General features: G+C 34.1%; 1 protein-coding gene across 4 annotated transcripts; it reads left to right on the forward strand.

Moving 5' to 3' along the window:
- Nucleotides 1-282: 282 nt before the first annotated feature.
- Nucleotides 283-26,704, forward strand: LOC145804324 (uncharacterized). 4 transcript variants are annotated; one of them, XM_082898014.1, is made up of 2 exons: nt 283-581; nt 26,000-26,704. In XM_082898014.1, exons 1-2 carry the CDS (start codon nt 300-302, stop codon nt 26,000-26,002), a joined length of 285 nt encoding a protein of 94 aa, XP_082754140.1. In that variant the 5' UTR covers nt 283-299; the 3' UTR covers nt 26,003-26,704. The 4 variants fall into 4 exon arrangements, with proteins under 4 accessions (XP_082754140.1, XP_082754139.1, XP_082754137.1 ...); XM_082898013.1 differs by lacking the exon at nt 26,000-26,704 and adding an exon at nt 25,761-25,914; XM_082898011.1 differs by lacking the exon at nt 26,000-26,704 and adding an exon at nt 25,364-25,493.
- The last annotated feature ends 233 nt before the right edge of the window (nt 26,705-26,937 follow it).

A 26,937-nucleotide genomic window follows, 5' to 3' on the forward strand; every position in this document is an offset into this window, starting at 1 on the left:
ATTGCAACGAAAACATGAATATTATTTGCAACAATTGATTCATGCAACAACTGATGCCTACATCATTTTTGAATCTTAATTATTGATATGCATGGATTTCATACCTACATCAATGAAATGAAAAAAAAAAAAAAAAAGTTATGGACCTATCCGGCATCTAAAAGAAAGAGGATTAGTGTCTGTCTAGGGTTTTTGGTGCGGCGTCTCTTCTTCGCAAAAGATCTCTCTCAGGCATTGCCGAATCTGCAACAACTGATGCCTCCGAAACCCGTATACAAGCAGAGCCCTCCGCCCAAGACATGGACCTTGAAACCCCAATCGCCGCCACCGAAGAACAACTCCCCGCCGCCGACTCGAAACGTTTCGGGGAAGATTCCGGCGAGGATAGCGGCGGCGCCAAGAAGCTGAAAGTTGAGAAGTCCGCCAAGGAAGACCGATTGGATCAACTGGAAGGAACTGAGGGAGATAAGGAGTCGGATCGGGTCAGCGTTGGACCCAAGAATGTCGGATCCTCTGTGGAGATGTTCGATTACTTCTACAAGTTCCTTCATTATTGGCCCCCCAATGTCAATGTCAACAAGGTAATATACTTCAAATGTACCTATTTTGTTTTTTCTTCATCATATATATGTACTTTTTGTTGTGATTTGCTTTTTTATTTTATTTTTATGAATTGATTATTTACTTTGTGATCTAAATATGATTGATTATCTGCAAGTAATTTGATTTAACCACTGTTTATATGTCTGTCTTGGTGAATTGAAGATATGATAGTGTAGTGAAACCTCTTTTATGAATTTAGTATTGATGATGCGGTCATATATCAGCCGATATAAGACATGATATATTGGTGAATATGTGTATCTGAATTCCAAAATCCCGATACGGATAGGCGAATATTTATTTAAATTTTCTTATATTCTTCTGCTAAGAGATAGTGTAGTGATGTCCCTTGAGTGCTTCTTATGTAAGCTGTTGGTCAGTGGGCTTTAGCAATTCAGGCTTTGTGTCTCATGAGATTGAAGACGGGAGTTGGAATCACCTAATTGATCAGGATGAGATTTGCTTGAAGCAAGTTGGAGATTAGAGGCCTTAGAATTTCATGAATAACCCTTTTGGGAAACTTATTTTGGAATTTAGGGAAGAGTAATATTCTTGTCTGTATTTAACTAAGGCTGTGGTGGGTTTTCATGGACAAAAAGAATATAGAAAATGATTCTTTCGGTTAACTAGGATTTTTATGGATTTAGTGGGATTATGTAACTTTGACATTCTGATGTGGACCTCGTGCGCCTGCGTCTTTTTTTTTCAGAAGAAATTCTTCCCTTTTTTTTTCAAGCTTATTAAGCCAATTTGACCCATCTTTTTGATGCAACACACGGTGTCCTTTACATCAATAACTGAAAGTATGATTACATGATTCTGCGAAGCTGCTATACCCGCACTATGGTCATCTAGCTTTGGCATGTTAAGTGGTTTATCACCTCAATTTGGTTGTGAAGAAGACATCCTTTTAACCCTTGTATGGTACACGGGGAGAACCCCATAATTATCTATAATTTTCCTCTAATTCTGCCTCCGGTGCTGTCCAGGGATGTAGCCACACTATGGCCAAAGGTGGCCATGGCCCCCCCTGTGTTTGCCATAACCTATGCATATATAGTATATATGTTTAATAAAATATTATTTATTTTGACCAAATAAATATAAAATAAGACATAAGACTAGAATGCAATAACTAATTCCGTAAATTGAAAAGAAAATTGCTAAATAATTAGTACAAATTCAATCATAGATGAATTCTGTTATAAAAAAGAACGCTAAGTTCAATTTTGATAGATGTAATTGAAGGGGGAAAAAAAACTATTTAGTTTTGATTTGTTGATTTTTGCCTTTTTTTTTTTTTAAAAGTATCTTTGTTTATATTAACTATTTGATATATTTTGATACGTTGTTATTTTCAAACTAGAATCTATGAAAACGTAAATGTAGCTGGAGTTGGATATACATATTGTTTGGCCTCCCCTATCTTGAAATCCTGGCTCCGTCCCTCGTGCCGTCATTTATCTTCCTTGTAATATCCTAAGGTTTCCTCTTCTATGTATTTTGCTGATTTTTGTATATATTAGTTTGGTGTAATCCTTTCGCTCCCTGTCCTCTTTTTGGAAGTGTAAACTAAAAGTAGAGTATTAGATTTACAATCATTCCCTCCTCATATCTTTCTTGGAGTGTGGGAGGTCTATGAAATGATACAGGTTCGTTTACATTTGTATGCTGTGGAGGGACCACTGGAGTTATGAATTGTGCTTTATTTACTTGAGTCTCCTCCCCAACCCTTCTTGTTGTCGTTGTTGTTGTTGTCGTCATTGGATCCGTTTGCCCTAGTTCTTCCTGCCATTTTCTGTATGAAGGATATTGTGGTTACACCCTCTGTTTATTTATTTATTTATTTATTATTATTGGTATTGTTATTGTTATTGTTATCGTTATTTATTTATTGATAAAATGCATATAAAACAGTCCTAGTTGAATACAGAAAAAGTACTAGGATTTCATTAATAATAATAAATCATAAAAAGAAAAACAAAAACAAAAACAAGAAAAATTCATTCTAACCCTTCCTATCTCGTTGTGGTACTTTTGCCAACAACCGTAAGTTAGAAACTAGGACTATTACAATTAAGTGCTACAAAATTTGTTGTTGTCCTAGCTTCCACACTTGCCATTTCCTATCCAAGCAAATGGACACAACGTTGACGCACTGTCTCCTCCAACTCCCATGCTTCATCGGGTAGGCCATAACACTCCCAGCGGACAAGGACCATCCACACCCCATTCTGACCCACCATTCGTCTAATCACGCAGGTAGGGATCTCGTGATATGTGGAAGCTCTATAAAAATTTACCAATGGGTCTAGGGTTCGGACAACATGACCGAAAGGAGGTCGGGTACTCCGGATATCCTGGAGTAGAAACGCATCACCCTTGTTGGCGACGTATTGCGGTGGTAAGTTCCATACTCGATAGAAATTTTTGTCCAGATATTCTCTTATTTGAACAGGCCCGATAAACATGTCTCTCCTAGGCGAGCTCCTCCAATAGCACGGCCTAGTTGGGGTAACCCTCACAAATACTGCCTTTCCATATGGCAGGACAGGTGGCACAATCATGTGTCTCAAAGCCGCCTCAGGGCCGTCCTCTATCGAGGATTCTGGATCAGACTCTTCCATTTCTTGATCAAAGTCAAGTTCACCCTCAGCTCCCACTCCGAATTCCTCTTCCAAATCCTCTTCTGGCTCTTCCTCTGGATCCTCTTCCCAGTCAATAGGTTCTTCTAACATCTCGGGTTCTTCCTCCAACCATCCATTTTGATTTTCGTTTGCCATCTACAAAAATCAAAATTCTACTTAGTAACTAAAAATGATTACTATAACCATTAATAAGTTATTTAACAAGCAGGCTTACGGTCCCTCTAGGTCACAAGGGTTTTTCAACCAAGGCTCTGATACCATGTTGTGACGTCCCAAAATTTAAGGACATCATATTAAGATTTACAACTTAAAATCAATAATGCCACCAATATTACCAACATCCATTAATTAACAACCCGGAAATTGTAAGTTCTTAAATTACAACTTAGTCGTAGTACATAAAATAACACCAATATATAAAAAAATAAAAATAAAAACTAGAAAATAACACCAAATTGATTAAGATTATGTTTGGTTTATGAATTTGAGGACCGATTTGGATAGATTTTATACACATTTTTTTTTTTTCAAATCTTTTTTCAAATTCATGAACCAAATACAATCTGAAAATAATAACTAAAAAAAAACTATACTGTTTCAGTTTTTTTATTTTTTTTTATTTTTATACTGCTTCAATTTTTTTTTCTTTTCTTTAGATCAAGTAATGCTTCAGTTTAATAAAAACAAACAAGCAAAATTAAGAAGGAAAGCAAGAGAGAAAGGAAAAATCAATTAAAAGAAAGAAATAACTTTCAAATTATTGAAAGAATCTCACACCATGAAAAATATTAATTAAAATTAACTAAAAAATTATGTAGATCCTATTCGATGATTTTCTACTTTTACACCAAGAATAAGTTGATTTAGGTTCCATTTGTTTTGATACAAAATATTTTTCATATAAATCGATTTTACACACAAAAAAATATTTTGTATTTGTTTTTCGACGTTTAGTTCATAATTGAAACGAAAAATTTATATTGCATGAAAAAGTTAGGATACCTATTTGAAAAGTCAAATGCGTTGAAAGAGTTTGATTACATAATTTTTAATGTCAAGAAGTTTTTGAAACTATAATGAAAAACATTTTTACTTATATTTTGTTCACCAAACAATAAAAAATGAATAGAATATTTTTTTTAAAAAGATGTTTTACATCAAAAAAAAAAACTTTAATAAAAATAGTTCGTAGTAGTAATGATAATAATAAAAAGTTATATTAAAATTTTCTATTCTTCAATAATTTTATAAAAAGTTACATTTAAATTTGAAACGTTTTAAATGTATATAAATTGAGTTGATATAAAACTAAAAAAGAAGTATTAAAATTTTTAAAACATTCATAAAAAATTTAAAAAATAGAGTGATACTTTGCCCTATAAATTATATTAGATGCATGAAATGAAACAGAGTGAAACTTTGCCCCAAAAATAGAGCGAAACTAATTTCAAAACAAAATAAACACATAAATTTTTTTTTTTTTTGGGGGTTGTAATTTGTCCAAATATTTTTGTGTTAAAGTTATGCTGCGTACTGTGCATAAAACAAAGAAAAAAAAAGTTATTTGATTTAAAAAAAATTAATCACCTTATTTGATTTGAGACTTTTGAATCCACTTTTAAAAATTTGAATTTTTTATTTTCTATATTTTTTGTGTTTACAATTTTTTTAATATTCTATTTATTTATTTTTAGATACACCTAACATAAATAAACCTAAAAAATATAATATTTGTAAAAAAAATCTTTACAAAATTCAGTAAATACCAAAAATATAAAAATTCAATACATTTTTTTAATCTTATGTATTTTTTAAAATATTTTTTTATAAATATTTTACCTTTTTAAGTATATCTAATAAAAAAAATTTACTTAAAATATTAAAATAACTCACTAAAAATAAAATTGGTCAAAAATTGCAACCAAACCATGAATATTATTTGCAACCATTGGTTCATGCAGGTCATATAAAACCCCAACAATGATTGAGATTTTTTGTTTTTTTTACTCTTCGCAATCATTTTTGAATCTTAATTATTGAAGTAAATTGAAAACGATATATGTATCGAAATATGCATATATCTCCATCAAGGACTTATGAAAAAACATCAAAAAAAAATTGAAAATGATAGTTTCAGAGAGAGAGAGAGAGAGAGAGGAGCTTACTGGATGAAATTGCTTCTCTAGTTCTGTTCGTAGTTAAGTTTCAAATTGTGTAATATATATATATATATATAGAGAGAGAGAGAGAGAGAGGGAGGATGTTGGTTGGTTGGAGAGGATGTTTGGTTCTATACATGTGACGCCCCAATTTTTTTTTTTTGGACATCATAATAAGATTTAGGACTTAAAATCAATGTTGCCATCAAACATCACTAATATCCATTAATTAACAACCCAAAAATTTTAAAGTTTTCAAATTACAATTCTAATAAAACTTAAAACTTGGTCTCGGTACACAAAAAGAAATTTAAAACAGCCGCGAAAGAAAAGATAGAGAAATATAGGAAATGGTTTGTGGAATTTGGGGACTCTTCAAGCTAACCAAGGCTGAATGTTACCTTGCACGGCCTCGGTGTTTCCTTCGTTTTCTTCGGTACCTGGCATAAAACGCCAGGGTAACGAGAATGCCAATGAGCGACGAGCTCAGTAATATACCACAACCCGAAAATACCCACCCCGATAATAATACTCATAAATAATAAATATCGTATAATAACAAAATAATAAGCAGCATTTAATAAGCATAACAGAAATGCTAATAGTTAAAATAATAACAATAGATAAATAAATAAAAATGACAAATGGAAATAGTGATTTATCATAAGGAAAATGCATGCTTTTCTTTCTAATTTCTCATAGATTCAGTTTATCAGATAAATTTAAGTAACTCCCCGCGGAGCACTATTTTCACTCAACCGCTAAGCAATGGCCACGGGCAATTCTGACTCCCCCTTGGTCAAATATTCAAATGTTACTTACTGTAACTACCAATGATGCCCACGCACCAGGGTTATGTACCCGAGTCGTGACATCACGGTCTGCCCCAAGGGAACGGTCTATGTTGTGACACCCGCACCACCAACCTTATATCGCCTACACCGATAAAAGCCGAAATACCTTCTCGTGCCATGTTAGGGTTCGCAACTCACTTGCGCAAGATTCTAAACCGGGCTCACCCCATCACTCGTAAACTTTAATGCATCTATTCAATTTCGTGTTTCTTTACTTCATCGAATTCACATTTTAATGCATGTGTGAGTTTTAGTTTGAGAACCACAGTGACATAAGGTTTATATAGCACAACACGATCACATATGGCAACCAAAATAAATGTGATAGAGTGTCTTAGGAGTCATCGCAAGATTTCTTACGAATTCGCATACTTCTCCTTTCAGCACTGTATGGTTAAACAAAAAAAATATGAAACCCATACCATACGATGTTCGACCATTATAATATTTAAACTGGTGCTAGTTCATCGAGTTAGGAAAATATTTCGAGAAGAACATCAGGGCTAAAAACGATTTTAAAATGGAGAATATTTTTTTTGAAGAAAATTGGTTTTCTGGACAGTGAGTTTCATTCACTTCCAGCACAGATGTTCTGTGTTTGAAAAATAAAAAGGGTCCTCAAACGGTGTCGAAAAGAGGAATGATCAGAAAGGTTTGCTAAATTTTTGAGTTTAGAACATATTTACAGAAGAGTGTGAAGACTGAAAACCAGTCGAAGATGGTTAAATAATTTTTATAAGAAAACTGGACAGATTCTGTCACATTTTGGAAAAATTGGTGTCTCTCTCAATACTTGATAAAAAATTATGAAACCACCGGCGTTTGAAATATAACTTAAAAATATAACTTTTCCAAGTGGTTGTGCAGAAAAATACTATTTGTAGAGAAAATGGGACCTGTTTGAAGTTGCTGCTTCTGCTGTGTTGTAAGTGATGTTTAGGGAAAATATTTGTTTTGGTAAGAAAATGGTGTCCGATGATTTTATAAAAATTTTACACAGTGTATAACATCTAAATATACTTCCAGTATACACAGATTTTTAACATCCATTATTTTCAATTTATTAGAGCCCCCTTTTCACCCGATAAAGTGTGAAACAGTGAGAAGAATCTAAGCTTCAAGTAAAGGGAAGCCATTCTCATCTCATTTTACTCTCTTGCAAGATTATTTCAACAATGGAGAATATTGAACACACAAAAACAGTAACTAAGCCATATATCTATGTTTGTAAGTAGGAATATGAAATTATAACATAATGAAACCCTCATCCTATCAGAGTTTTAAACATGCATGGACTATTTTGCTATATATGACTTAACCATGCTTAGTCTTGCATATATAAATTATATAAATTCAGTTAGAGGTATCTAAGGGAGGATAGAGGTGATGTATTCTTACCTTAGTGAAGTAAAAAAAACCCAAGTGTTAGGCCCTTCTTTCCTTCTCTTCTCTCTTGCTTTCTCTCCCTCTCTTCTCTCTTTGTTTTGCTCTTACAAGTGTGTGTAATAAGGCTGAATAGTGCTCCTAATATAGGAGTTTGAGGGCCTAATTTGTTATTATTATTATTTTATTTATTATTATTATTATTATTATTATTATTATTATTTTTTTTTTTTTTTTTTTTTTTTTTTTTTTTTTACTTTATTTCTCCTTTTTGCTTAGGAACTCTCATCTAATGCTTAGATGGTAGCTTACAGACTGTGCCTGCCGTGGCTGCCTTAATCAAGGCTTGGAATGCCATTGCATGCTTACTTCTCTTAGGGAGGTTGAGTGTGGACTTGGGAAAAAAATATGCATGCAAGCCAGGTAACCTAGATAAAAAGAAAAGGAAGTGGCAGTCAGCCACTTTCCTTGCAACTTGATCACATTTTTTTTATAGAATTGAATTGAAATTGGTGTCAATACAATATTAATATGTATATATAATTTATTTATTTGTTTACTTATTTAATATTATTATTTTCAACTGGATGGTTTTCTTCCTACTAAATTCTAACTAGCTTATTTACTATCAATTTAATCCATTTAGTTTTTTTTTACAACTGTATTTTGATACAGAATTTTAATCACATCAAGATAAATAATTTGTTTAAAAGAATTTAATATTGATATTAATTATGGTCCTATTAATATTATAATTTAATGGTTTAACAATCACTATTGATTGGCTTAATATTATTATTAATAAACTAATTAGTTGTCTAAAAATTTAGGTTCTTACAACCTATCCCCCTTAAGTAATTTCGTCCTCAAAATTTTAACACGTACCTTTATCTTCAAACAACTGAGGGTAATTGGCTCGTATTGCATCCTCTCTTTCCCAAGTAGACTCCTCCACTCCTCGATGCTGCCACAACACTCGCACCAAGTAGATGACCTTGCCTCTTAAGTTCTTTTCTCGTCGGTCCACAATCCTTATGGGTTTTTCCTCAAAGCTTGCATCTTCATTGAGATCAATTTCCCCCCAATTGATAACATGTGAAGGGTGTGGCTCATATTTCCGTAACATCGAGATGTGAAAAACATTGTGCACTGTTGCGAGCTGTGGTGGTAGTGCTAGACGGTATGCTACCTCTCCTACCTTGCTCAGAATTTCAAAGGGTCCCACATAACAAGGTGCCAGCTTTCCTTTCTTTCCGAATCGCGTAATACCTCGACGAGGTCGAACTTTGAGAAAAACATGATTGCCTACCTCAAAGGTTAAGGGCCGCCTCCTTTTATCCGCATAACTCTTTTGGCGACTTTGGGCTGTGATTAGTCGTTGTTTGATCAGTTATATCTTCTCAGTGGTCTCCTGAACCAGGTCGAGTCCTAGCAAGGTTTCTTCCCCTACTTCTGTCCAACAGACTGGTGATCGACAAGGTCGCCCATAAAGTGCTTCATACGGTGCCATTCCAATACTGGCCTGGAAACTATTGTTGTAAGCGAACTCAACGAGAGGTAAGTGTTTCTCCCAACTTCCATTAAAATCCATAACGCAAGCTCGAAGCATATCCTCCAAGGTTTGTATTGTCCTTTCAGACTGTCCATCTGTTTGTGGGTGAAATGCCGTGCTAAAACATAAGTTCGTTCCCATTGCCTTCTGCAAGCTCTGCCAAAATTGGGAAGTGAATCGAGGGTCACGATCAGACCCGATACTCACTGGTACTCCGTGTAATCTGATCATTTCTTTGATGAACAATCTACTGAGTGAGTCTAACGTATCTGATGACCCGACAGGTAAGAATTGGGCTGTCTTAGTTAGTCGATCTACCACTACCCATACGCCGTCATGTCTCTGTGGTGATCGAGGCAAACCCGTCACAAAATCCATGGTTACGTGTTCCCATTTCCACTCTGGGATTGGTAAAGGTTGAAGGGTTCCTGCCGGTCTTTGGTGTTCAGCCTTTACTTGTTGACATGTCAGGCACTAAGACACAAACTTGGCTACATCCTTTTTCATTCCGCCCCACCAATATTGGCGTTTTAAGTCTTGATACATCTTAGTACCTCCTGGATGTACTGCGAATACTGAATAGTGAAATTTCTTAAGTACCTTTTCTCTTAGTGAGTCGTCACTCAGCACGAACACTCGACCTTGATATTTCAAACTCCCATCTGTGTGAATTTCCCAACCAGGCATGGTTTCACTAGATTCCATTCGTGCCTTGATGAATGCCACCTCCTGATCGTACTGTTGTGATTCTAATACATCGCTCAAAATTTTAGGCATAGCAATTTGAGCACCAAGGTAAGCCTTTTCATCTTGGACCTCCATTTGTACCCCAAATTCATTGAGCACTCCAATCATATTCCATTCTCTAAGGGCTAAACTAGCAACAATCCCTCTATTTTTGCGGCTTAAGGCATCTGCTACAACGTTAGCCTTGCCGGGATGATAAGAAAGGGTAAATTGGTAATCCTCGAGGTACTCCATCCAACGTCTTTGACGCATGTTCAGGTCCTTTTGGGTGAACAGATATTTCAAGCTTTTGTGGTCGGTGAATATCTCAAACTTTTCACCATATAAGTAGTGTCTCCAAATTTTAAGTGCATGAACTATGGCTACTAACTCTAAGTCATGAGTGGGATAATTCTTCTCATGGTTCTTTAATTGCCTTGATCCATATGCCACCAACTTGCCTTTTTGCATCAACACGCACCCTAAACCTTCTTTGGAAGCATCACAATACACATTGTACCCAACGTCACGCTCTGGTACTATGAGAATAGGGGCACTCGTCAATCTTTTCTTAAGTTCTTGGAATGAATTTTCACTAGACTCGTTCCATTCAAACTTAACTCCTTTTTGAGTCAAGCGTGTCATTAGTTTGGCCAATCTTGAGAAGTCCTGAATGAATCTTTGATAGTAACCGGCCAACCCTAAGAAACTACGAATCTCGAATGTGTTCTTAGGTTGCTTCCATTCTGTCACTGCCTCTACTTTAGTTGGGTCCACCGATACTCCCTTTTCAGACACCACGTGACCCAAAAACTTTACTTCCTTCATCCAGAATTCACACTTACTAGCTTTAGCATACAATTGGTTCTCCCTCAAGGTTTGAAGTATTATTCTCAAATGTTGTTCATGGTCTCCTTCAGACTGGGAATACACCAAAATATCATCAATGAAAACTACCACAAATTGATCTAAGTAAGGCGTTAATGTTTTGTTCATTAAGCTCATGAACACACCTGGTGCATTGGTTAGGCCGAACGGCATCACTACGAACTCATAGTGGCCGTAACGGGTTCGAAATGCTGTCTTAGGAATATCTTCTTCCCGAATACGCAACTGGTGATACTCAGATCTGAGGTCTATCTTTGAGAAACACTTTGCCCCTCTAAGCTGATTGAAGAGGTCATCAATCCTAGGTATTGGATACCGATTCTTAATGGTGACTCTATTGAGTTGGCGGTAATCAATGCATAACCTAAGCGTCCCATCTTTCTTCTTAGCGAATAAGGCTGGTGCTCCCCATAGGGACGTGCTTGGCCTTATAAATTCCTTGTCCAACAATTCTTGCAACTGTGTCTTTAGCTCTCTCAGTTTAGCTGGTGCCATACGATGTGGTGCCATTGAGATCGGTGATGTGCCAGGTTGTAGTTCGATGGTAAAGTGTACTTCTCGCTTTGGAGGTAGTCCTGGTAATTCCTCCGGAAATACATCAGTATACTCGCGTATCACACGAGGTAACCCTAGTTCCATACGGTCCTTGTCTTCCAGAACTAAGCTAGCTAACCATCTAGCTAGGTGGTCGTGCCACTTTGATTTCCGAAGTGTCGGTGATAGGGAATCTTGTCTATCCCCCTTAAATTGGAATCGCGTTCCGTCCTGAGAGTAAGCAGTCACCGTCTTTTGATAGCAATCAATGGTGGCTCTATGGGCTGATAACCAGTCCATTCCTAGGATAACGTCAAAGTCTGACATTTCCATAACCCGTAGGTCGCAAGTCAAACGCAAACTGGAGACTCCTAGTTCACATGATTTGCATACAAGATCTACTCGAGTTTGACCTCCTAGCGGTGAGGCTACACTCATAGGCATTTCTAATCGTTCAGGTTCTAATCCCAAAGTTGTAACACATTTAGCAGATATGAAAGAGTGTGATGCTCCAGAATGAAACAAGACTTGTTCACACGAGTTCATAAGGATGAGTATACCTTGGATCACTGAAGGATTTCCAGTGTCTTCTCCTTCTTGGAGTGCAAAGACTCTCCCGGGGGCACCCTGATTTGGCACCCAAGGTTTCCTTGCATTGGCATCTCCTGGCTGTTGAGTTCTCGATTGTCCCACATTCCGATTAGTTGGCGGTTGACCTCTTCTGGATTGGGAATTTTGCACAGTTCGTGTTCCCTGGGTTGGAGCGCATTTGTTCCGTTGAACAGCCCCTCCTTGATTGATATAGCCGCCTGACCTTAGAGGGCAGTTGTTCCTGAAGTGACCTTCTTGGCCACACTCATAGCACCTTCTAGTCCTTTCCCCATTACGTTGCTCGGTATTGTACCCTTGCTGTTGTTGTGGCCCCCTAGTATAAGGTACCGAAGTGGCAAGGGTCCTATTGTTCCTTGAGGGTCCTCCGCTTCTTTGCTGATTGGCTCTAGACTGCTGACCTTGAGTCTTTGCAGTGTCCATCTTCTCTCTTTCTAGAGCAAGAGCCCTATCTACTACTTGTGCATAAGTAGATAGCTGCACTGCGACCAGCTTGTCTCGGAGTCCCGAGTTGAGTCCCCACTCAAAGCGCCTTACCTTATCTATTTCATTTGCCACTATAGCTTTGGCATGGCGAGAAAGGGCCTCAAACCGATTGGCATACTGTGTCACAATCATGCCCCCTTGTTTCAATTGGAGGAATTCTTGGATCATCTCTTGCCTCACCGAGTTTGGGAAGTACTTTTCCATAAACAATTCCTCGAACTGTCTCCAAGACAGTTCTGCCACTCGACGACTTTCCTTGATCATCGTCCACCAGAAATCGGCCTCCCCCTCGAAGAGAAATGAGGCGAGGGACACTTGGTCTTGCTCATTCTGAATTTCTAGCGTCTCCAATATTTTCTTTACTTGCCTTATCCATGCCTCCGCCGCGTAGGGATTGGGTTCTCCGTAAAATTTCTGGGGCTTGAGTTTTTGAAATTTCGCTATTAGTTCTGCCTTGTTGTTTTCACGCCTGGGTTGGTTTCTTAGTTCATTAGTAATTGCTCGAACGAAATTCATGACGTCACTGTTGGTGTTGTTGTCGTTGTTGTCATTGAATCCATTTCCCCTAGTTCTTCCTGCCATTTTCTGCATGAAGGATATTAATTGTTTATTATCGGCACGATGTAAGTACTTATTTAATTATTTAATTTATGCGAACAAGTATTCACTAAGTTTAACTAGAACAAAAGCTTTTCATTGCAACAAGGATCGGTTACATGACCAAAAATTACATTTATTACCAAACCAAGGGGATTATTTCACCCCATTTCATAACCACTATTAGACTAGGCTTTTACAATGAAATTCCAACAAAATTGTTTATCCGCCTAGTCTACCCTCTTCAGTCCCTCCTCCCCTCAAACAAAAAGCCATGGGTAGTGCTGATGCATTTGCCAGGCATACTCCCAACTCTCATCATACAACCCGTAGCACTTCCAACGAACTAGCAGCTTGAGCCCTCCCATTCCCGCATGTTGGCCCAAGATCCTTATAGGGACTTCTTCGTAGGTGAGTGGGTCGAAGAAGTCGACTGTCCCATTCGTGGGTACGAGCTTTTCAGCTGGTGGGGCTGCCAGGAAGATGTCTCGTTGGTGGAAGAAATTAGTGTAATTGTCTTCCAGGGCTGGTGGTAGCGGTCCTACCTCATACATGGCCATTGTCAACTCCCGGATAACTTGCACAGGCCCCAGATATTTGTCATCCCCCCTTCGGTGCTTCCACTCGCAAGGTATTAGGGGTTCTAGCTTAACATACGCCTCTAGCCCTATCGGAAATGCCCCCATCTGCACTACGTCCCCCAAGTCCGCTTCACCTTCCTCGAAGGCATATTCAATTGAGGAGATGGGGTCAGACTCAGTGTCACTTCCTGCCCAACCAAACTCTTCTGGTGGAACGGCGGCCAAGGGTTCCACGACTTCCACTTCCGCGTCTACCTCTGCATCTTCTTCGTCTAGCGGTTCTTCTTCTGGATATTCCTCCGGACCTTCCTCCTCAGGCTCGGACTCCTCTTCATCCATCATCTCCTCTTCCGGATCCTCATCCGGGTCCTCCTCCTCAGTTTCTGCCCCTACTTCTGGGTCTGTTAATAAGGGTTCTTCTTCAGGTTCGGGATCCGAGAGCCAGTCCTCGTTATAAGATGGGCTTGACATCCTACAAGGAGAATACAACATTGTTACACTCTCAGTATGGTCTTAGGTCATTAAAATATTTAAACTGCTGCTAGTTCATCGAGTTAGGAAAATATTTCGAGAAGAACATCAGGGCTAAAAACGATTTTAAAATGGAGAATATTTTTTTTGAAGAAAATTGGTTTTCTGGACAGTGAGTTTCATTCACTTCCAGCACAGATGTTCTGTGTTTGAAAAATAAAAAGGGTCCTCAAACGGTGTCGAAAAGAGGAATGATCAGAAAGGTTTGCTAAATTTTTGAGTTTAGAACATATTTACAGAAGAGTGTGAAGACTGAAAACCAGTCGAAGATGGTTAAATAATTTTTATAAGAAAACTGGACAGATTCTGTCACATTTTGGAAAAATTAGTGTTTCTCTCTCAATACTTAATAAAAAATTATGAAACCAGCGGCGTTTGAAATATAACTTAAAAATATAACTTTTCCAAGTGGTTGTGCAGAAAAATACTATTTGTAGAGAAAATGGGACCTGTTTGAAGTCGCTGCTTCTGCTGTGTTGTAAGTGATGTTTAGGGAAAATATTTGTTTTGGTAAGAAAATGGTGTCCGATGATTTTATAAAAATTTTACAGTGTATAACATCTAAATATACTTCCAGTATACACAGATTTTTAACATCCATTATTTTCAATTTATTAGAGCCCCCTTTTCACCCGATAAAGTGTGAAACAGTGAGAAGAATCTAAGCTTCAAGTAAAGGGAAGCCATTCTCATCTCATTTTACTCTCTTGCAAGATTATTTCAACAATGGAGAATATTGAACACACAAAAACAGTAACTAAGCCATATATCTATGTTTGTAAGTAGGAATATGAAATTATAACATAATGAAACCCTCATCCTATCAGAGTTTTAAACATGCATGGACTATTTTGCTATATATGACTTAACCATGCTTAGTCTTGCATATATAAATTATATAAATTCAGTTAGAGGTATCTAAGGGAGGATAGAGGTGATGTATTCTTACCTTAGTGAAGTAAAAAAAACCCAAGTGTTAGGCCCTTCTTTCCTTCTCTTCTCTCTTGCTTTCTCTCTCTCTCTTCTCTCTTTGTTTTGCTCTTACAAGTGTGTGTAATAAGGCTGAATAGTGCTCCTAATATAGGAGTTTGAGGGCCTAATTTGTTATTATTATTATTTTATTTATTATTATTATTATTATTATTTTTTTATTTTTTATTTTTTACTTTATTTCTCCTTTTTGCTTAGGAACTCTCATCTAATGCTTAGATGGTAGCTTACAGACTGTGCCTGCCGTGGCTGTCTTAGTCAAGGCTTGGAATGCTATTGCATGCTTACTTCTCTTAGGGAGGTTGAGTGTGGACTTGGGAAAAAAATATGCATGCAAGCCAGGTAACCTAGATAAAAAGAAAAGGAAGTGGCAGTCAGCCACTTTCCTTGCAACTTGATCACATTTTTTTTATAGAATTGAATTGAAATTGGTGTCAATACAATATTAATATGTATATATAATTTATTTATTTGTTTACTTATTTAATATTATTATTTTCAACTGGATGGTTTTCTTCCTACTAAATTCTAACTAGCTTATTTACTATCAATTTAATCCATTTAGTTTTTTTTTTACAACTGTATTTTGATACAGAATTTTAATCACATCAAGATAAATAATTTTGTTTAAAAGAATTTAATATTGATATTAATTATGGTCCTATTAATATTATAATTTAATGGTTTAACAATCACTATTGATTGGCTTAATATTATTATTAATAAACTAATTAGTTGTCTAAACATTTAGGTTCTTACAATATATATAGAACCAAATCATCATCAGGAAAATCTCCAACCTTTTTATGGAAAGCAAGTATTGATTGTGATCTTGCCCAATTAGTGGAGTATTGAAAATTACTATAGAATTAATGACCACGATTGAAAAAAAACTTTAATAAAAATAGTTCTTAGTAGTAATGATAATAATAAAAAGTTATATTAAAATTTTCTATTCTTCAATAATTTTATAAAAAGTTACATTTAAATTTGAAACGTTTTAATTGTATATAAATTGAGTTGATATAAAACTAAAAAAGAAGTATTAAAATTTTTAAAACATTCATAAAAAATTTTAAAAATAGAGTGATACTTTGCCCTATAAATTATATTAGATGCATGAAATGATATAGAGTGAAACTTTGCCCCAAAAATAGAGCGAAACTAATTTCAAAACAAAATAAACACATAATTTTTTTTTTTTTTTTTGGTGTTGTAATTTGTCCAAATATTTTTGTGTTAAAGTTATGCTGTGTACTGTGCATAAAACAAAGAAAAAGAAAGTTATTTGATTTAAAAAAAATTAATCACCTTATTTGATTTGAGACTTTTGAATCCACTTTTAAAAATTTGAATTTTTTATTTTCTATATTTTTTGTGTTTACAATTTTTTTAATATTCTATTTATTTATTTTTAGATACACCTAACATAAATAAACCTAAAAAATATAATATTTGTAAAAAAAATCTTTACAAAATTCATTAAATACCAAAAATATAAAAATTCAACACATTTTTTTAATCTTATGTATTTTTTAAAATATTTTTTTATAAATATTTTACTTTTTAAGTATATCTAATAAAAAAAATTTACTTAAAATATTAAAAAAAACTCACTAAAAAAAAAATTGGTCAAAAATTGCAACCAAACCATGAATATTATTTGCAACAATTGGTTCATGCAGGTCATATAAAACCCCAACAATGATTGAGATTTTTTGTTTTTTTTACTCTTCGCAATCATTTTTGAATCTTAATTATTGAAGGAAATTGAAAACGATATATGAATCGAAATATGCATATATCTCCATCAAGGACTTATGAAAAAACATCAAAAAAAAATTGAAAATGATAGTTTCAGAGAGAGAGAGAGAGAGAGAGGAGCTTACTGGATGAAATTGCTTCTCTAGTTCTGTTCGTAGTTAAGTTTCAAATTGTGTAATATATATATATATATATATATATATAGAGAGAGAGAGAGAGAGGGAGGATGTTGGTTGGTTGGAGAGGATGTTTGGTTCTATATATATAGAACCAAATCATCATCAGGAAAATCTCCAACCTTTTTATGGAAAGCAAGTATTGATTGTGATCTTGCCCAATTAGTGGAGTATTGAAAATTACTATAGAATTAATGACCACGATTGTTTTATGTGATTGATTTTTTGTCTATATTTTTGCTCATTTCTATATTAATAAAACTATGCATACAAAATTGGCAAAATAATTAATCACATAAAATAGTTTTGACCACACATACTCTATGATGGAATTTATCACGAGAGATACAATTTTACATTTTACTTATATTTTATGGGATTGATTATGTGTTTTATGTGATTAAGTTGCTACTTTTACTTTCTAAAATTGACAATCATCAAAAAGGCAGGAAAGAAAGACAAAGATGGAATGGGATTTTGTAAATTGTAGTGATTGTTTTTGATTCCTTTAGAGCTTCTTCAGTTATTGGCTGCAAATGGTGGTCTACATAACATAATATTAAGGGACAATTAGATATCAGAGGATTTCAACAAAAAATATATAAAAAATAATAAATATTATCAATATTAATATTTAAAATTATAACTTTATTATTATTACTATTTTTTTATAATTTTTGAAAATACTCTCTGAATAGTAATTTCACATAATAATAAGAGTTATACTAAGGACTCCAAATTATCTACCAAACTTTTTACTAAATCTCTCACATGGGTATGAGATCCACACACACGTGGGTTTGTGTGGGTCCCACACTCATGTGAGAAGTTTGGTAAAAAAATTGATAGATTATTTAGAGTTGATAACATTTTCCTAATATTAATACCCCATTGTTGCAAGATATAATATGTATTTTGTATTAAATTGTACTAGCTTCAAATAAATAATTAATAATCAATTTTAAAATTAAAATTAAACAGTAAAAAACATAAAATTACTTAAATTTTAACTATGTTTATCACAATTTTGCTTTCTTTTTTTTTTTTTCTTTTTTTTTTTTTCTTTTCCCCAACCATTAATGCTATGTTTTAAGTTCTAAATAACAATAACATGAATCATAATGTAATTTGTAAAAATTAAATAAAAATTATGATACATTATAAATTTGCTTTGAGAATTTTGAGGCTTCAGTTTTTGAATTAATCATCCTCCACAATTAACTTGTTTGTCTATATGGTTGTGAAGATCATTATTGAGTGTATGAATCAATTCTTCAATTCTTTGAGAATCCTGAGGCTTCAGTTTTAGGTGCTTAAAGAAATCATAATCCTAAACTTTGTATCTACAACTATGGAAAATCTCTAACCTTTTTATGGAAAGCAAGTATTGATTGTGATCTTGCCCAATTAGTGGAGTATTGAAAATTACTATAGAATTAATGACCACGATTGTTTTATGTGATTGATTTTTTGTCTATATTTTTGCTCATTTCTATATTAATAAAACTATGCATACAAAATTGGCAAAATAATTAATCACATAAAATAGTTATGACCACACATACTCTATGGTGGAATCTATCACGAGAGATACAATTTTACATTTTACTTATATTTTATGGGATTGATTATGTGTTTTATGTGATTAAGTTGCTACTTTTACTTTCTAAAATTGACAATCATCAAAAAGGCAGGAAAGAAAGACAAAGATGGAATGGGATTTTGTAAATTGTAGTGATTGTTTTTGATTCCTTTAGAGCTTCTTCAGTAATTGGCTGCAAATGGTGGTCTACATAACATAATATTAAGGGACAATTAGATATCAGAGGATTTCAACAAAAAATATATAAAAAATAGTAAATATTATCAATATTAATATTTAAAATTATAATTTTATTATTATTACTATTTTTTTATAATTTTTGAAAATACTCTCTGAATAGTAATTTCACATAATAATAAGAGTTGTACTAAGGACTTCAAATTATCTACCAACTTTTTTACTAAATCTTTCACATGGGTATGAGATCCACACACGTGGGTTTGTGTGGGTCCCACACTCATGTGAGAAGTTTGGTAAAAAAATTGATAGATTATTTAGAGTTTATAACATTTTCCTAATATTAATACCCCACTGTTGCAAGATATAATATGTATTTTGTATTAAATTGTACTAGCTTCAAATAAATAATTAATAATCAATTTTAAAATTAAAATTAAACAGTAAAAAACATAAAATTACTTAAATTTTAACTATGTTTATCACAATTTTGCTTTTTTTTTTTTCTTTTTTCTTTTTTCTTTTCCCCAACCATTAATGCTATGTTTTAAGTTCTAAATAACAATAACATGAATCATAATGTAATTTGTAAAAATTAAATAAAAATTATGATAAATTATAAATTTGCTTTGAGAATCCTGAGACTTCAGTTTTTGAATTAATCATCCTCCACAATTAACTGGTTTGTCTATATGGTTGTGAAGATCATCATTGAGTGTATGAATCAATTCTTCAATTCTTTGAGAATCCTGAGGCTTTAATATTTTATTTTATTTTAATATTTTAATCACCTTGATATTTTTTTGTAATTTATTTATTTTTTTAATATTTTCACTTTTGATTTCCACTTTTATTTATTTATTTTGTATCCAGGGATGTAGCCACACTATGGCCAAAGGTGGCCATGGCCCTCCCGTGTTTGCCATAACCTATGCATATATAGCATATATGTTTAATAAAATATTATTTATTTTGACCAAATAAATATAAAATAAGACATAAGACTAGAAGGCAATAACTAATTCCGTAAATTGAAAAGAAAATTGCTAAATAATTAGTACAAATTCAATCATAGATGAATTCTGTTATAAAAAAGAACGCTAAGTTCAATTTTGATAGATGTAATTGAAGAAAAAAAAAAAACTATTTAGTTTTGATTTGTCGATTTTTTGCCTTTTTTTTTTTTTAAAGTATCTTTGTTTATATTAACTATTTGATATATTTTGATACGTTGTTATTTTCAAACTAGAATCTATGAAAACGTAAATGTAGCTGGAGTTGGATATACATATTGTTTGGCGCCCCCCCCCCCCCCCACCCCCCCATCTTGAAATCCTGGCTTCGTCCCTCGTGCTGTCATTTATCTCCCTTGTAATCTCCTGAGGTTTCCTCTTCTATGTATTTTGCTGATTTCTGTATATACTATATTGGTGTAATCCTTTTGCTCCCTGTCCTCTTTTTGGAAGGGTAAACTAAAAGTGGAGTCTTGGATTTACAGTCATTCCCTCCTCATATCTTTCTTGGAGTGTGGGAGGTCTATGAAATGATACATGCTCATTTACATTTGTATGTTGTGGAGGGACCACTGGAGTTATGAATTGTGCTTTATTTACCTGAGTCTCCTCCCCAACCCTTCTTGATTGGCTGGGCTTGACGTTAGCCTTCTCAAACAAAGCCAGCAAGTCATCTACCATCACTTGGTTCTCATATGCAGATACGGAGCCAATTGCTTACTGAGTATGCAGTAGAAGAGCCCTTCTTGGATCAGCAGGAGGGCAACTGGATTGGCTAGCTTTGGCTACATTTTGGCTATTTCCTGTCTGGTCACTGAATGGCCATCACCTAGGTTGTCTTGCATTCCCTCAACCTCACCATCCAACTCTTCTCCATCTTCAACCCTTTTCTCAGGGTCTTCAAAAACTTCGTGTTGTTTCTTCCTAGCCATCACTCCAAATTAGACAGGTCCCCACTGGGCGTGCCAAAATATGTTTGCAAAAATCTGGTTTGGATCAAATCGATAGAGAAACCAAACTTCCACAAACAACAACAGATCAAACAATTGTGGTTGGTGTTCTATGCCTTGACAGTTTCAAGGACTTCTTTGGAGGTTGTAATGTGAAGAAACAAGTGTAAATAAACTGAAATTTGGTTGGAGAACAAGTAAACTTGCCACTTAATTACAAGAATTAAGTTACAAGTTCAAAATGCATAACAATCGACAGAGAAAAACTTGGCCACAGAGGCTGAATTACAAACAAACTACTCCTAAGTACAAAAGCTACTTCTAATTAAGTTATGTTACGCCTAATTCCACATGGGTTGTGAATTTTGTTGAAGGTCCTTTTCTCTTTGAACTTCCACCTTTTATATGACTTTCAATGGCCATGCTGTGCTGCCACATGCCTATTTACCATGCTCCTATAACTACCCATGAACTGCAACTGCTGCAACTGCCTCTGAATTCTCTTTTTTCCTACTGCTGCCATGTACTGCCTCCGCATTCCTCTTTCTTGGGCCACTAACTTTACCTCATTTATTCTTGACCCTCTTCTGAACGTGTTCGACCCTTTGTCGACAGAAAATTTTAAACTTTTGGTGTCAACCCCTCCTTAACAGCTTGCTTACGTATGCGTTGGCAACAAAGATTCTTTGTTTCTTGTCATTTTCTCCTATACTTCTTGCAAATGTTGCCTAAGCTTTTGTCATGCTGATTGTGGATTTCAGTAGTTTGCAGGGCAAACTTTTTACATTCTTCTCTTTTAGTTCATTCCTATTGGAATGAGTATTAGATAATCACCACATAATGAGTTACAGATACCCATGTTTCAAAGGTACTTCAATCCTGCACTTGCCACATTTTTGTGTGCCACTAGAATCCTGTCTCGAGGTCTGGTATGGACAGAAAGTAGAATGAAATTCCTACCCCGAACCTTCCACACCAGCAAAACAAACGTGCCACTAAGGCATCAAATAAGGGGAGAAGATAATGGTAACGACTAAACAATTTTATAGATGCGTCAGATTCCATAATCTATGTAATATAGAATTTACTATTTCCTCTCGGTTCGCTTTCTCACCAAACTACTAATGTCGAATGCAAAGAAGTGATTAATTCAAGCTATTTTTTCTATCCTCAAATGTATTAGATAAACTTTGCACTGCAACTAACTTAGTAATAGTATTGTCCTAAGACAAAGAAAAAAAAAAAAAAAAAAAAAAACTTAGTAATAGTAGGTATAACCTAGATAGCTAATACGCATAAAAGTTAGCCTAGTAAATCATATAGAAGACTTGAATATGGCCATTTAGCATAAATACATACATACATATATTTACACACATAAAACTCATCAAAGCCATAACCAAAAAGATTAAATTCACTAAACAAAACATGTTCCACAAACACAGTAAGTACCATTTAAAATTAAATTTTGGAATCTCTTGTCAAATTAAAAAAGAAAAAAAAATCAGAACCAAAGAAGAACATCCAACACTAGAAATCTAATCAATGTTCTTTTATATTTGTGAAGGAACTATAGGTAGAAACCATCATACTTAGAAGCTTGCTCGTAGCTGAAGCACTTGACTGCTGAATTTGGAACAATACGTGCACAATTAGTACCATTGCCTTTAAATAATCCTCTGAAGGCCTCAGTTCTCCATATATATTTCAGGCCTAATGGAATCCATTTTTTAACTAAAATTTGAAGGGGAAAAAAAATCCTGAAAGTAGTTTTAGGAGCAAGTCATCAAACAAGATTACATGTTTCTTAAAAAATAAAAACAAAAAACAAAAATGTTGCCAAACAAGAAATTTAAGGGACACAAAATATTTCTTTGAAGCCGAATCCAATGGATTGGGATGTTGACAAACTTGTCGAGTTGAGTTAGATTGAGATCTGAGTTTATAAAACCTAATTACAATCTAATTGCATAAAACCCGGTTCCTAGCACAAATTGGTTGCAACAAAACCTTTTGAGTTAGGAGAAAATTTACAGTGAATGAGAGAAAGATCACCTAGAGATAGTCTGTCAACAAAACAACAACAGCAAAGAAAAGTTATGGACTTGGAATCAAGGATCATCATCATCAACATCATCACCAACATTATCTTCATCTTCTTCATCATCATCATCTTCTTCTTCTTCTTCTTCTTCTTGAAGTAGCATCATCATCATCATCATCATTCTTGAAGTATGCATGCGCAAGCGCATCAAGAGCTGATATTCTTCTAGCTGGATTCAGGCAGAGTATTTCCTGCATGAAACTAGATGGTCTAAGAGAGTGAGAGAAAAAAAAAACAAGAAGAAGAAGAAAGAAGGATCTTTTTAATAGATAGAGATCAGCACATACTCAAGTTACAAATAGAAACATCATTTCATCAACATTAGCAAGATCAGGAGCCATGAAGTGCAATAGAGAATCAAATCAAGTACAACTAATATAATGTAACATTTTTAGGGATGCAAAAGTTGGCACATCACCACATAGGGGGGAAGAGGGATAGAAGTTCGAGTATTGACCTCCATAGGCAAACAATTTGGCCTCTGTTGGTACCCAACTTCTAGATGAGGACATTGAGTATGTTGGATGACAAACCCATAAATCTCTGCAAAGTACTCGACAACATACTTCATTGTGCCTCTTTCATTAACTGGGAATCTAATAAACATGAACAATAAACCAGTCAGACAAGGAACATGCAAAAAGAATCTCAAGACATGTGTGAAGTTGCATAATACAAAGGTAATTTCTTCCATTAAGAATCATAAACTAGACCCTTACCACTTCTATAAATGTAGCTTTTTGCGTCTATTTTTTTTGCGACTAATTGTTTGGCCCTTAAAAAAAAAAAAAAAAAAAAAAACAAAAAAATTTATTGCCACAACAAATCAGCCGAAGCAAATTAGGAATAGGAAAAAAGATCACTTCCTTTTACTTGTCATTCATGTGCGCAATTTATTTTTCTTATTTTCTTTTATTTATTTTCCATTTTATTTAAACCCCCGATTATGTAAAACTTGCCTAGACTCTCGTTTCCCAAATCTGATTTCGCTCGATTGTGATTTGGAGAATCCAAGAGAGAGAAGGACAATTGTCTAGACACAGAGGAGAATCCAAGAGATCGTGATCGATCGTGGTTTCTCTGGCTCGCTCTCCTCTCTCTTCACTTCTTATATACAAAGCACATATGAGAATCGAAGAGAGAGAGAAGGAGATCGAGGCCGTATGATTTGGATCTCTTTTGATTTGAATCGATTTTAGGCCTTAGTGATCTGGATAGTCTGATGCAATTGCTTTGCCCTAGTTCGTTAGATGATCTGATTTAATCTAATGTGATGCTATTGTTCTGTTCGCGATTAGAGCTTTGATTTCTGAAATGGAGCAATGACCAAGGGCAATGAATAGGTATAGAGTTCTCTCTCACTCTCTCTGTAATCTCATCTTCTCTCCATTTTTATGGCTTGGGCATTTTTTTTTAATGGATTTTACTAGTTTTTAGGTTTTATTGTTGATTTGAATTCAGTTACTCTATTACATCGAATATTCATTTGAACCTACTCCAAATTGGAAAATTGAATTGCTCTGTATGTATATTGTTCATGTTTGTGAAATCAACTAGTTCCTATTGTCACCATTCAGTCTTCAATTATTGCTGCATTTGGGGAATTTTGTTGTTTTGTGAGTTCAATATATAGCATCTGTGAATTTGCTATTTCATTGATTATCAACAAGTTTGAATTCGTTGAGGCAAGAACTGGCAAATTTGAAATTGGAAGATAAAATGTCTAGTGTTGAAATAAAATAGGACAAATATGAGAAATATATATATATATATATATGTATATGCTCAGTTTCACTAACAAATAACTCTTGCTTCCTGATTACATTGTAAAATAAGATCAAAATCTTGCTGTTACCAATTAATTTTACAAGAAATTTACAAATTTGTGGAAAGGTTAGCAATGATATATAAAAGAAACTAAATAAATGGTAAACAACAGCAAAAAGCCAAATGACAATCAAACTACTTAATGTTTTTATTTTTTTTTACTTGCATTTCATTTATCTAGGAACACAACAAGTTAACTCTATTCATTTTTAAATTTTTTTTTTTTTTTTTACTATAAATAATTAGTCAAACAGTAACTTAGTTTCATTCAGTTGAAGAATAAAAAGAAAATAAACAACGGATTTCTAAGCTCAGACAGGTTGGTCTGATAAGATCTTTTTTTGGAGGATAGGAAAATGTACCCTGCATAGTTTTTATCTGATTTTAAACCCTTTCTGTATGTTTCACAGGAAGTACCTGTAATGTATTATATTATTGTGTAGTGCAGGTTTATGTCCCTTGAAAATACTGCTAGTTATGAGGAGTTCTCATATATGTAGACACAATTTTATTACATGGAATTCTTCATATGTAGGCACAATCGTATGTGTAGGCAAGCTTGTCTTCATGTGGTCTTGATAACTTTAACAGTCCATTTGGTAACCTAGGTGAGAAAGAGAAGAATGAAAAGATTATAGGTGCTGGATGCATCTAGTGGGCAACAAGCTTCAAAAGAAGATGAACAGTATGCCACTATTCGAAACAAACATTGAGCAGTCCATAATCTGAATAGTGAGCTTATTGATTCTTTTTTTTTTTTTGAACAGTGAGTTTATTGATTATGTTCTTGATGTTGTGAGGAAAGAGGCTAAGAATTATGATTATGTTAATAATTGCTTGTTGCTTGTAGTGTTTCTTTTTCTTTTCCTTCAAATGGTGTGTATTGAGATCATGAATTAGATATTTAAGTATTAATTCTTATTTTCATTGATATTGCCAACTTACGAAAATCATGTTCAGACGTTAGTGAATATATTGTTAATTCCTTTTTCTTTGGCTTTGCAGGTATGATCAGACGTTAGTGAATATATTGTGCAATATTTGTGTTCTATTAAAAAGGGATGGTGCTATTGTGTTGTTAATATTGTCTGCCTTCCCATTTTACCATGTGTGACACTTCCAGAATATGAATAGCAATTTACTTATCTAGCTTTACATATTCTATCTATGATTTTGGATTATTTATGATCTCTCTGTGCATCCTTAGGTTTGCAGACTTTGAGTTAAAGTTCTAGGTTTTGCAGTAAACATTCAATCGAAATTCAAGCTGAAACCCTAGCATCTTTTGCACACTCATTTGGCCAAACTAGTGTTGCCACCATTTCTTCTACAAGGTAAACTTTACTGCTAAAGTTCAATTTATGTTTATAATCGTGTATAGATGATGAAATATTAAATTCTAGGTTAGTTGTTTGGTGCTTTGGATAGATGATTGATAATAAGGGATTTATGTTACTTGAGCCTCGATTTGTTAAAATTCATACAAAAAACTTTACAAGAATGATGTGGCAATGCTCAGAGAAGAAATTTAAATTTAGTACTATTGGAATTGATCATATAATTCTACATAACTTTCAATTGTAGCTGCTTGCATTATTATTTTCCTATTTCCTTTCCACGAGATTGTGATGCATTCACAGAATATTCCAGCATGCTGATTGATTAATTATATAAAAACCAGAGCCCAACTAGTAGTCACTAACTCACTATGAAACCCAAATGGACTAAGAACTTGTTTGTATGCTCTGTTTGTATGCTCCATGAAAATGGAAATCTGTAGACTAGAATAATCAAGAAAATATAGCCATCATGATGAAGAATGATTAAAATTTGAAACAATGCCTTCAAATAATTTTCTTATGTCTGTAATAATTAGATAATGTTTCAATTTTGTGATTCACTTAAGTGAAAAAAATCTAATTCTGTTATGTTATCTACATTCTGCATGCATTGAATTGAACACACAATACATTATGTGTGAGATTTGAACATGTTCTAATTGATTGAATTAGAAAAGGCTGCCTTTCTTTAGACCACAACTTGAATTTTTAAGTAATCATCTTAATAGAACCTGAAACTTAAATGAATGTGATCAACCAATGGTGTTAGAGAGTTTAGTCATAAAGTGACACCTATATTTATGAGAAAAAGTTGTGTTTCCAATTTGAGTGTTGATGCCTAA

This window comes from Camellia sinensis, chromosome 12, assembly GCF_055761805.1.
Source record: "Camellia sinensis isolate YWXY chromosome 12, ASM5576180v1, whole genome shotgun sequence".
NCBI lineage: Eukaryota > Viridiplantae > Streptophyta > Magnoliopsida > Ericales > Theaceae > Camellia > Camellia sinensis.

Excerpts from the sequence above, each read along its gene's own strand:
- LOC145804324 (XM_082898011.1), top strand. The coding sequence starts at position 300 with ATGGACCTTGAAACCCCAATCGCCGCCACCGAAGAACAACTCCCCGCC. Across the intron at positions 582-25,363 it reads CCAATGTCAATGTCAACAAG|GTGAGAAAGAGAAGAATGAA; the intron begins GTAATATACTTC and ends TTGGTAACCTAG.